Source organism: Galleria mellonella, unplaced genomic scaffold (assembly GCF_026898425.1).
Source record: "Galleria mellonella isolate WM207_F2 unplaced genomic scaffold, CSIRO_AGI_GalMel_v1 utg905, whole genome shotgun sequence".
In the NCBI taxonomy this organism is placed as follows: Eukaryota; Metazoa; Arthropoda; class Insecta; order Lepidoptera; family Pyralidae; genus Galleria; species Galleria mellonella.
Window position 1 is genome coordinate 930,759 of NW_026442174.1, and position 13,462 is coordinate 944,220.

The window sequence follows — 13,462 nt, forward strand, 5'->3', positions numbered from 1 at the left end:
TTTTACAAAATAATTGTGGGAATCGACAAAAAATTATAATAATAATAATAATAAACTTTATTTCCTTAAACAAAATTAGCCTATGGTACAATATAACTATGACCTGACACTAGACAAAACCTGCCTCGTGGAAGTCAAAGCTAGAAGCTTGACTTCCACGAGTCACCGTTTTGGTGCGGCGAACAGGGTTCATTTATTGTAAATATATGACATTTTATGTGAGTTTGGATATGTGTAGGTGTTTGTATGGGCGTGTGCGTGTGTGCGTGTGCATGTGTGCGTGTGCGTGTGACCGTGTGCGTGTGTGCGTGTGCATGTGTGCGTGAGTATGTGTGTCTATGTGTAAGTATTAAATATGATATTAAGAATGTCATAACATAGTTTCAATCTAGTGAAATAAACTGAAGCGGTGGTAGCCCAATTATTGCTAATCAAAACTTTGTGAAAATATTGGATTGGTTTAGCCATTTGGAGAGCATGGATGAAAGAAGAATTATGAAAAAGATTTATCAAGCATGAATAAATGGAGATGTTCGTATGGGCCACCCTAGATGTATTTCGACCTTTTGAATTAAGAATTCGATTTCGAATTAGGAACGTGCTAAAGAAGGGCCAAATTAAAAGTACTCATAACCGGCGAGCGTGTATGAATAGATTAATGAATATGGAGGAAGCGAAAGAAATCTCTTTGGTGCGGAGCATTTGGAAATTGATTATTTCTGGTTACCTCAATAGGATATATATATATATATATATATATATATATATATATATATATATATATATATATATATATATATATATATATATATATATATATATATATATATATATATATGTATTTTCTGGTATTTATTAATTTAATACTAAGAAAATATGATATATCAGAACATGAGTACTTCTGTGTACAATTATCAACAGTTTTATGTGAACCTAATTTAATTAATAAATATGTCAAAAGTAACGGCACTATAAATAGTAGGCTATTATTTTTTTCAGTGTTGACTAATGCTGAAAAAAAAACAATTTTCCATTTTTAAACATAAAAGTAAATTATGAGATAATTATTATCGTTTAATCTGTTGATTTTGAACCGAATTCAAAAGGAAATCGGTTTTAAGTCAATATGGTAACTGCGTTTTATCAGAATCGATCAATCGATTCATGGAATGTTGCATTTAATCCGATTATTGAATATGTTACAAGTACCTTTATGACTGTAGTTATTAAAAAACTTAAGTGATAACGACTCTATAAATAAGATATCGCAATACAATAAAAATAACAAATAATCGAGTAGCTTGAGATATAAGTATATGAATCATCCGCGATGTATTAAAAAGACCATATCTTATCAGATAGCTATTCGAATAACAATCTTTTATATTTTACCGCAAAGTATAAATCGATATGCGAGTATATGCAATCAGTGTCAATCGAGACTAATGATTATAATTGAATTAATATTACTAAGTGGCTTACCTATATTTATTCGCTATCATTTCGTGGGAAGTGTTTAAAAATGGCAGCATTTCGGGATGCCATTTTGATTTGTGTATTTTTATTTGGTAATAGTATTTGTGAAGATTTGACAGCTAGGGGATATCATTTGAACGTGGGAGTGCCGAGGGCGAATTTGCTGAGGAAATCGGAGTCGTTGAGGATTGTTGGTGGAGAACAAGTAACGATACAAACCCTATTTCCGTTCCAAGTAAGTTTTGAAATTACAATATCTATAGGTATATATAGAAATGAAATTGAATCTCTACTTTTTATTTTTAATAATATACATACATACATACATATCTGTCACGTATTGTCTCCCATTAGGGTAGGCAGAAACAATGGAACGCCAAATGCTTCGATTCAAACAAACCTCTTTCGCAATATGTGTTTAATTTTAATTAAGTATTATTAAGATTTATATTTAGCTGTACTTACAGTTTTTACTCTCGAACGTTCTATAGTTTTCTTTCAGCTTCTCAAATGTTAAATGTACGAGATACTTTTATGGGATAATTCCACCATAGTATATTAAATCTTTTTAATGTGTTCTATAAATTATGTACAATTAACATTTTACAATACGATGCAATATTTTTGTTTAGACTGAGCGAGATAGTCAACAATGTACGAAAGAAAGAAAGAGATGGTGCGCTCTCGAGTAAGATATCAGAGATAGACATTATAGAGTGAGGTGTGGTACAAGCAGTAAGATATTAGCGTTTTACTGAGTAGGGAAGTAATAACACCAGTATTATGGCAAACAAGCTGACGGCCCACCTGATAGAAAGTGATAACCGTCGCCTATAGACATGAGCAGTACCATGGACATAACAGAGTATACTGTTTCGCCCATGATACTCCCCATGCGTTGCCATTCCTGAAGAATCAGGTGTTATTCCTCTGTACCACGTCATATCCCACCCTTCGAACCGAAACATAGTCATGCAAACACAACTGCTTCACGGTAGAAACACGAATAGGACAGAGGTATCTAAGCAAACGACTTTTGTACAAAGTCTCCCTCTGGTGGTCTTAAAGAGACTCTTTATATTTCCTTAATATCTTCCGTATATAGACATCGTTTAGTTATAATTTTATTATATTAAAAAAATATACTGCCTACACAATTACACACAAAAGATGAAATTAGCGAACTCTAAAAGCAGGTACAGCTTAGCCAATTGACCTTTGAACACAGTGTTTAAATATCACAGAAAGGAAAAGGTAATAGCCAATTTAGCTTCGTATGAAATAGCTCTTACAAACCACAACAAACAATTTTATTATAAATATTAGTAAGATAATCAAATCATCCAATTTTTTTAAATGTATTTATGTATGATATTTAAATAAAAAGAAAACCAAAAATATTATTTATGTATGATAATTAAATAAAAAAAAACCAAAAAAAAATAATACCAGAGGGAGACTTTGTATAAAAGTCGATTGCTTGGGTACCTCTGTCCTATTCGTGTTTCAATCGTGAAGCAGTTGTGTTTGCATGGCTATGTTTCGGTTTGAAGGGTGGGATATGGCGTGAATTTACAGGCTACAGAGGAATAACACCTGAGTCCTCAGGAATGGCAACGCATGGGGGGTATCATGGGCGACACAGTATACTCTGTTATGTCCATGGTACTGCTTATGTCTATAGGCGACGGTTACCACTTTCCATCAGGTGAGCCGTCAGCTTGTTTGCCATTCTAAGTTGTATAAAAAAAAATACTAGGAATCGTCTCCTATAACTTGTGCCATTTTGTTTCACCAGTATTATAATGAGTCTAAACACATTTTATGTAATTAAAACATTGTGTAATAAACACAAAATTGTGTAAGGTAACGATTGAAGTTGTTATAATGTTTTTGGAAATAATAATGATGTTATAGCATCTCTTGGTGGAACAAGTGAAATTTCTTCAAGTTTAGCACTGGATTTATTACCGAATCTTCAGATGAAACATTACCCTTTCATATAAAAGCGGATAGCTGGTTGTAAACCGCGGTTTTTCTTTATGAATAATCATAACAAAACAAAGATCCGTTATTATATTGTACAAATTAAAATCATGAAATTACAGGATAATTTGGCAAACAAAATGTTCATGACTGAAGCTATCTTGCATTTTGGGAATCCTCTAGATAACTGGCAAACGTATCTGTCTATCTATAAATATGTTATCGCTATTGTACGATTGAGATAGAATAAGATAGGGCAAGTGGTGTTTTGTTCTTTTTTAACAGGATGAAAAAGGAACGGTTATCCTGTCTGTAATGGTAGCATATAAGGAGGCTATCATTCCATTTTCACCCATTAAAAAAGCCTTCTGGGATAGTTGTCCAGTCTTTATCAGGACAGAGGGAATCCCAGTTTGAAAACCAAACAGTGTAGTGATCTAATATATATAATTTAAGGTCCCAACTTTCGTCATCATTTCAGCCGTTGACTGTCCACTGCTGAACATAAGCCTTCCCAATAAGGGGAGTTTTGCCAGTAGTTGCCACGCTTAGCAGACGGATTGGCATCGGCAGTAAGGCTTTTAGAGATATTTAAAGAGGTACACTGCTGCCCATCTCTTTACCGTTAAGTTCCCTTAGTCGCCTCTTATGACACTCATGGGAAAGTAAAGGGTGGCTTATTTCATGCCGGGACCACACGACGAAGTTCATCAAATTTATAAATGCATCTTTCAAATACATATAATTTCTCGTGACAAGAGTTGGTCTCCTTATGCATTTATTGACATGAGTTGGCCTCCTTATGCTGTATTATGTTTATCACTCCTAGTTCCATATTACCACATTCTGAGGATGAAAACGAATGCTAGGATATTTTATTTTTACTTCACTTAATCAAAATCAAATGACATTTATTGTTTTTGCTCTTATCCACAGGCAGGTATAGTAGCTACCTTGACAACAGGCTGGCAGTCCATATGCGGTGGCTCCCTGGTCTCCAACACGAGGGTACTGACTGCAGCTCACTGCTGGTGGGATGGACAGAGTCAAGCGAGACGGTTCATTATCGTTCTCGGCTCCCTTACTATCTTCTCTGGTGGGACAAGGATAGAAACATCTGATGTCACAGTCCATCCCAACTGGAATACGAATGAGATAACGAATGACATGGCAATAGTGAAGATTACTCCAGTCAGTTATACAAGTGAGTATATGTATGTTTTTTTTTAATGGATGATAATGAAATGGTAACCCCGCCTGCGCTATCGGTATACACTGGCGGGACACCAGTGAGGAATGATTGGTGAGGATGAAAAGCAGGCCAGTTAGCCCATCGTGATTAATTCAACGATAAATGAAACACGATAATTTCCAGGAGGAATCGAGGGAAGTCGATTTGATAGGATGAATTGATAGCAATAGAGGTCTTACTTCCCCATTACTAACAATCTCTTCCCCCTAGTATATGTATGTTTCGGAATTACATTGGTGAACATGTCTTCTGGTTGAAGATTCTAAACTCGCAACTCTTAATATATTCATTCATGCACTATTATAAAATTTGCCTTTTCGTCTCGGCATAGAAGGAATGCATAAAAGGAAGGAGGAGCCCACCCTCCTTCCTTTTCCGTAGGTGTCGTAAAAGGCGATGAAAGGATCTGAATTTGTTGAGGGATGAGCAGTAGCGCCCCTCTTAGATCATCATCAGTCTGACTACGGTTATCGATATATCTACCAAGCCTGGCTACTGGTAAAACCCCCCTTATGGGGGAGGCCTATGGTCAGCAGTGGACAGGTAGTATAATAATAGTATAATATAATTTGCGAACCCAGTTTGCGAAAACTTTATCGTACTGGATATGGGATGAAAATAGATTAGTAACTCCTCTTGCACTATCAGTATATGCTTCTGGAGTACTAGTGATTGATGATGAATGGTGATAAAGATTTTTTTTATGCTACTTAGAATGCCAAACAAGCTGACGGCCCACCTGATGGAAAGTGATAACCGTCGCCTATTGACATGAGCAGTATTATGGACATAATAAAGTATACTGTTTCGCCCATGATACCACCCATGTGTTGCCATTCCTGAGGACTCGGGTGTTATTCCTCTGCACCCTGTAAATTCACGCCATATCCCATCCTTCAAACCAAAACACAGCTATACGGTTGAAACACGAATGGGACAGAGGTACCCAAGCAAAGGACTTTTGTACAAAATCACCCTCTGGTTATTACTGTATTTAGTCAGATATTATGTTGGGCTTAAAATGTTTTCTACTAGATGTTTAAACGACTTTCTTTTTGTTTCTTTTAATACTTTAATCGGATTTTTACGAATATTGAAAAACATGTTCGGTTCATTCGTTTTAAAGTGATGCATTTAATTTGTTTCGATGAAAAATAAATATAAAAGAATCTTTTATTTAAGTAGAATTTGTTACTTCCAATATATCATTTGTGTTTTTCACTACATTTTTCATTAGTTGCTGTGCTGAGTATGTACATGTAGGGCATATTATACATATATATATATATATATATATATATATATATATATATATATATATATATATATATATATATATATATATATATACTTGTGTGTGTACTAAATTTTATTCAAATCAGTTCAACCGTGATTGAGTAACAAACATACAAATATTTACATTTATAATGTTAGTAGGAGTGGGATTGATAGATAGATAGATAAAAACATGTCCATATACTGCTCATGTCTACAAGCGACGGTTATCACTTTCCCTCAGGTGGGCCGTCAGCTTGTTTGCCATTCTAAGTAGCATAAAAAAAATCTTTATCACCATTCATCATCATTCACTGATACTCCAGAAGCATATACTGATAGTGCAAGAGGAGTTACTAATCTATTTTCATTCCATATCCAATACGATAAAGTTTTCGCAAACTATATTATTATTTTTATATCAAACGCTACCTGTCCACTGCTGAACATAGGCCTCCCCCATAAGGGGGGTTTTACCAGTAGTTGCCACGTTTGACAGGCGGGTTAGCAACCGCAATCAGGCTTTAGAGGTGTTTTAAGAGGGACGCTGTTGCCCATCCCTCACTTTCCCTTAGTCGGCTCTTACGATAACCACGGGAAAGGATGGATAGCCCATTCTATGCCGGGACCGACACGGCACGACACGGCAAGCAATGAAAATAGATAATTCAATTGTCTATTAATTTTTTTTATGCATATCTATATTTACTTATAATATTAATTTATATAAATTTTATCATGTTATCCACAGATAATATACAAGCGATACCCTTGCCAGCTCTGTCGGATGTGAACCAATCGTTTTCCGGATATTCAGCCATCGTATCCGGATACGGAAAGACTAGTGACGGTATGTACTTATATGCCCTTGGGCGCCGCTGTGACAATGGCTGGTTTAGGCTTACTATTATATGGGCGATTGCATTTTTTTTATTGCATTCTTTTTTTATATTATTTTTTTAAAATATTTTTTTATATGTTTTAGTGCATATTACGAGCCCATTCAACGTCTTATATGATCAAATTCATCATCATCATCATATCAGCTTTTAACTGTCCACTGCTGAACATAAGTTCAGCCCCCTATGGGGGGCGATTTATTTTGAATCAAATTAATTGTGTTAACCCTTAAATACCTGAAGTTTCAAATTTGATACCAGGGTTATAAATCGCATTGGGTGCCTACAATCCGTTTTATTTTAATATTTGGCTGTTTACATGTTACCAAATGTTTTTTTTTTTTGTAAATAAATATATAAAAATATCGTTTCGATTTTTTTACTATTTTTTCCCATTAGTAAACACATTAAAGGGTACACTTATATATTTTTTAATTTGATTTGAAAAATCAGGCTTTTAAGGGTTAAATAATAATAAATACACTAATGAAAGCCAAAAACTGTATACTTAACTGGTTGTCTGTATAAAAAGAAAAACTTCTAACAAAATTGTGTCTATGCTTAATATAAAATCACAATTTTTGAGGTCGTTTCTAATGAATTGTTCATAATGACACCATAATTTCACGCTATCAGTCTTCAGTAGTAGTATAATTGTTTTGTCGCCAGATTGCGGCCGGCTTTACGGACACCCTCAGACTTAACAAGTTGGGTAATAATAAATGGAGAGCACTTGGTGGGAATTAGTGTTGCCAACTCCGAAAAACCTAGGTTGGGGACATATTTATTGGGGTAAAAATACATATAAATAAACTAGCTAACTTGACAGACATCATTTTGTTGAAAAGTGTATTTATTTATTTATTCATTAGTATGTGTACAAGGCGAACTTAATGCTAAGAGCATTCTTTCCTGGTTAACGTTAGGGAAGTGCAGAGTACTGGAATGCGGTACCTACTAGTAAATATTGATACGCATTATTTGATTAAAATATATAAATTGGTAGGTAGGAATTATTTTGTAAAAAATGTGGGTTCAATATTTTTTTGTGCAATTTAAAAAAAAATTTCTTAACAAACTTTCTCGGACTCCAATGAATGTTTGAAAAAATCACCGATTTGGCTTAGCCATTCTCGGGTTTTTCACTTAGCAAAACATAATATGTACATTTAGTAATTTATTCTTATATATATACTGACTGACGTCGTAATGACGACCAATAGTAAAATACTTAGCCAAGGCTTAAATATTCAGGGAAATAGTTTTTATTTTCCATTTTATTGGACTTGACTTGCATTTCAAAGTTGTATTTCTGTATATTCTAGTTTATTTTTTTTTTAAATAGGCTGTCCTCAATTTAAAAAATGACTGACACTGTAAGGGTGAATCACGCTCTAAATTTGGGAAAGCAAACAAGGCGAGCTTTTATCTCCTTTTCGAGTTACTGTCCGTTTGTTAACAGTGATAAAACGAAGGAAAATAAAGATTTATTTAAATTTTACAGTTAAAAGTTTAATTTACTTAATAAAAAATACTATCATACCTACTTGTACGACAATTAGTTCATTATCTAAGATAAAGGTTGTCTTGAAAAGTTTGCTCTCAGCAATAATACCGCCTTACTGTACTTATACGAGTACAATTGTATCGTTGTGTTTGTAAATTGTCTTGCTTATTTCCTATATTGTATAATGCAAGTAAAGTATACTTACTCATTCATTCAAAAAAGATCAATATAAAACGATGAGAAATATTGAATTTTTTTTTTAAATTAATATAATAATAAACTACCGTAATCTCTTACAGACATAGGTGACTTAGTGAATATATTATCCACATTGCATATCCGACAGCCACGGCCTACTTTAGACATTGTATTGTTTATTGCAATAATGCAAAATTTTCAAAAATGCATATTTAATTTTATAGTTATTGTAGCCCATAATATATATATATATATTTTTGAAAGATACAATATTAATACATACATACAACATTAATACATGCAAACACACACACACACACACACACACACACACACACACACATACACACACACACACACATATATATATATATATATACATATACACATACATACATATATATACACATGTTAAATACAACATATAAATATCAAATAAAAGAGAACACAATGATGACAGTCTTCTAATCATTTTTTATATTTAAACAAAATTGGAAAGATTAGAATTGTATATTTTTGGTGTGCAATAAATTTTTTATGTTATTTGATATTCATTTTCAGCACAAACCAGTTTCCCAACCACCACCGCTCTTTATCAAGTACCAGTTACAGTGATAACCAACCAGGTCTGCCAGAACAGCTTCCAGATAACTCTTCACGGCAGTCACTTATGCACCGCTGGGGACCGCGGAGTAGGCTCCTGTGATGGAGACTCTGGTGGGCCGTTGACTGCTGTCTATAACAATCGGAGGACTTTGGTGAGAGAATTAGGATTTTTTTTTTAAATAGACAGGATTTTAAAGCACCGCCTACTTATTTCTCAGTTTGTCCAATGGTTGATTGGTTGAGAACACCGTCTGGTGTTAAGTCCGACATATGTATGTAGTTTCAGAGTGCATTAAAATTTAAATGAATAAATAGATTTGGGCAGATTTATAATCAAATGCTAGAAATAGGGTTTGGCATTTGTGATAGAAACAATGATAAGATCTGACAAAGTTTTTCACGAACTATCCAATCCAAACACATTCGTCACATGGTTTTTTACTCAAAATTGTTTTAAGAGAGTTTGTACAAAAACCGTCAGATTGTGTGACCTCTATATCTCTGTCTCACTCTGTCCTTCTATGTCGAAAAGTAGTTGGCTGTGTTGTGATTTGAAGGATGGGGTATGGCATAGACATTACAGGGTACGGAGGCAAAATATGGTGGAAACTTTAAAAAAGTTATTTGCTTGGGCACCTTTGTCCTATTTTTGTTTCTACTGTGAAGCAGTTGTGTTTGCATGGCTGTGTTTCGGTTTGAAGGGTGGGATATGGCAGTGTATTTACAGGGTACAGAGAAATAATGTCTAAGTCCTCAGGAATGGCAACGCATGGGGGGTATCATGGGCGAAACAGTATACTCTGTTATGTCCATGGTACTGCTCATGTCTATAGGCGACGGCTAGCACTTTCCATCAGGTGGGTCAGCTTGTTTGCCATTCTAAGTTGCATAAAAAAAAGACACAGTCTGGCACAATGTATGTTGTGGTGTTTCAAGTTCTCGTATATGTATTTTAAGATAGTCACACAACTGTCATCTTCGTAGGTGTTTTTATATGCATAAATGATTCTAGTTTTAGATTTAGAAATATATATAATATCAATATTATGTATGCATTTAAGGAAGAGTTAGGAAACTATTCACGAATAAAAACTATTTTAGAAACGAAAATATATTCATAGCTTCCTGTATTGACGTGATATCTGGAACCGCCATTTTAATATTTCCCACATTAAAATGGCGGTTCCAGCTATCATGTCTCAAGAAATTCTTTATAAGTTTATAATTGAATGCATCATATTAACGTATGTTTCAGAATATTTTGTCGTTCTTAAATCCCACACTTCGATGCGAAAAATGTTTTTATTTACTTTTTTACAATAATGTTAATAGTTTCAATATAATTTGAATGTTATGCGTGTATAACCCTATCTCAGTTAATAATTTTCCCGCCAAACAGCCTGTTTGCATCCTGTGTTCTGGTTTCATAGGTGAGTTATGGCAATTAAATGACTGTGTACTGCGACTACATATCTTCATGTCACAAGGGTGTGTGAGTGACGCCTTCAGACACAGATACACATAATTATAGCAGAGTAATGTATTTTATCACAAGCGTTTGTTTCATAGATAAAGAATATATATTTATTATCTATGTTGACTTAAAGAAAAAATATTATAATCTCATTTTTGAATTTGGAAACCTATTAGGTTTAAAAATTTTAATCGTTATCTTATCTATGATCTTAATAGACTGAATAATAATAGCGAATTTTTTTTTTCAGATTGGCATAGTATCATTTGGTCTAGGAAATCTCTGTGAATCAGGATACCCGTCAGTTTATACAAGAGTCACAGCATTCTTGAACTGGATCCACGCTAACTTATGAAATTGATATTTTTAGCAATAAATATATTTTTTTTATAAACATTTGTTATTTTCGATATTAAGTCATTGTGACCAAAAATAGTTTTTTTTATAATTAGCTTTTACCTGCAATTTCGTATGCGTGGTTAAAAGTAAGTAAATATTAGTTACTATATTAAAATAAAATATAGACCAGATTTTAAGTTATACTTTCTAGAATACACCTGTGATAACCACATTTAATTTGGTACAGTAGTTATCACGTGATGCCGTAGCAAACAGATAGAAAAATAGACAAATAATTTAAGTATTACTGTTCTGGCGTCTATTGCTTTTATTAAGATCTTTCATATTAAGTTTTCTTAAATAACTCCCATTCACATACATCATTTTATTATATTAGTAAGGTAAAATGAGAGCAAAAATGTGTTTATTTTTACAAAAAACGGTGGTAGTTGTAAAAAAAATACACTTAAGACTTTATTATAATAATATTAATTTAGATAAAAGCTGGTGGCTAACTTCTATTAAGATAGTTCTAGAACAAACAAGGCATTAGTTGTGTCAATACTCGACTCAACCATATGGCGGTTTCTGTGGATTTTCCACAACGTTTACTTCTCATAATTTTATAGCTTCTTAATGGCTTCATTTGTCGTTGAATTTATCATTATCTATGGTTAAGTAACTGTAGATACCTAAATGATATATGCAAAGTGATTTCCACCATGCATGCAGGAAGAGTTAACATTGATACGGTTTTTTCCGATATATCCTGAAAAATTTCAGCTTTTTGTATAGCTTTAAAAGTTCTCTTTGTTAATCGACCTTTTAGAGACAATCGTAGTGCATGACGACTCATCAGATGGAGAAACCAACTTAAATGTTCTGCAGGGAGTTGGTAGGTACAGGAAATTTAGGATCGCTTCTTATGGGGATTGATATATTTTTTATGGGTCTAAATAGAATGATAACTATGCCTACGCTATCGGTATACGCTTGCAGGGCATCAGTGATGGATGATAGATTACAATGAAGGCAGGAAAGTCGGTTCATCGTGAAGAATTAACCGCGATGATTTCTATGTGGAACCGCGTGGAGGTCGACCTGATAGGATATATTGCCAGCAATGGGGCTGTCGAAACTCATTACTAACAATCCCTTTCCCCCCGAAACGTTATTTAGCAGCATTTCACGGCTGAAATGATGATGATTATGTCAGGGGAAAAATTGAAAGCTTTATTTGAGAGTCGAATTAGGGCAAAGTCGAATAAAGTTGGGTAAAATATAAAGGCGCTCCCCATATAATTCCATTTCATGAAATAGAAAAAGGTTTGTTTAAGTAAATAAGAATAGAACTTAAGTCGTACACTTAGACCTCTTGTTCTTGTCTATCCTTTAGGGTATCATTCCTTGTAGTTAAAGTTTCAGCTCTGTATATCACTGCTCTTTCATTCTGTAGGTACTAACCTAGATTACACATATAGATGGAATATCTATTGATAAAAGCGTCTCAAAAACGATCAACGAATTAATTGATGACATAATATTATATTATTATATTTCTTTATTAACTAATGTTTCAGTTTTCGTCGCACAATGGCAAGTCAATATTTACATTATAATTTTGAAATAAAATAAATAATAACAAGAATAATAACGTTTGAATTATAAAATAAAAATATCATTATAAATTAATTACAATTAACATTATAAATCAGTTACCACATGTCAATATAATGGTAACTATATACCAATAATGATGACTTCAAGTAATATATAAAATATGAATTGTCACACTTCTTACAATTAAACGTAAATAAATAATAATATGTCATAATTTAATATCGGCATTTAGGTATTCGGTCACGTTGTAAAAAAGATGTTGCTCAAAATATCTGAGCACAATCCGTTGTAGAGGCGGTAGAATACGCAGAGTAATTCATAAATTAACCGGAATTTCTTGTGAAATATTTAAATAAATAAATATTAAACTAGTAATTTTAGACAGTGAATAGTTAGGTAGTAGATAGGTACAATGTAAAATTGTTAAAATAACTCATCTGCCGGTAAAAGCAGTTAAAATAGAAATATGCCAAGCAAAGTTAGTATTAACTGGGGTCTCTGACTAATTGGTCGATAAATCACTTAGTTTAATTACTGTACTCTGGGTCAGTCGCAATTAACTGTTAACTAGCTTTATAGCTCTCTTAGTTAACTTGTGTACTACATTATCTACAATAGTTTATATTGGCAAGAGGTAGGTTTGATTTGTTTAACTAAACTGCATCTGGACGTGTGTGGACTGTCAGCAGATGTAATCGTCATCATCCTTTAAATGTTCACTGCTAAACACAAGCCTACCCTAGTAATATACCCAACCAGGTCGACCTTCTCGCGGTTCCCCCTGGAAACTATCATGATTAATTAATTCCTAATGAATTCATCATGATGAG

The 13,462-nt window shown here is 33.5% G+C and overlaps 1 protein-coding gene across 1 annotated transcript; it reads left to right on the forward strand.

The window, feature by feature from the left end:
* The first annotated feature begins 1,306 nt into the window (after positions 1-1,306).
* Positions 1,307-11,069, forward strand: LOC113510598 (collagenase-like). Its single transcript, XM_026894054.3, has 5 exons — positions 1,307-1,711; positions 4,399-4,666; positions 6,741-6,839; positions 9,155-9,351; positions 10,924-11,069. The coding sequence occupies exons 1-5, from the start codon at positions 1,523-1,525 to the stop codon at positions 11,026-11,028; spliced, it is 858 nt and encodes a 285-aa protein (XP_026749855.2). The 5' UTR covers positions 1,307-1,522; the 3' UTR covers positions 11,029-11,069.
* Positions 11,070-13,462: the final 2,393 nt, after the last annotated feature.

Coding starts and splice junctions, on each gene's coding strand:
- LOC113510598 (XM_026894054.3), top strand. CDS start 1,523: ATGGCAGCATTTCGGGATGCCATTTTGATTTGTGTATTTTTATTTGGT. Junction 4,667..6,740: donor TACTCCAGTCAGTTATACAA/GTGAGTATATGT, acceptor TGTTATCCACAG/ATAATATACAAGCGATACCC. Junction 6,840..9,154: donor ATACGGAAAGACTAGTGACG/GTATGTACTTAT, acceptor ATTCATTTTCAG/CACAAACCAGTTTCCCAACC.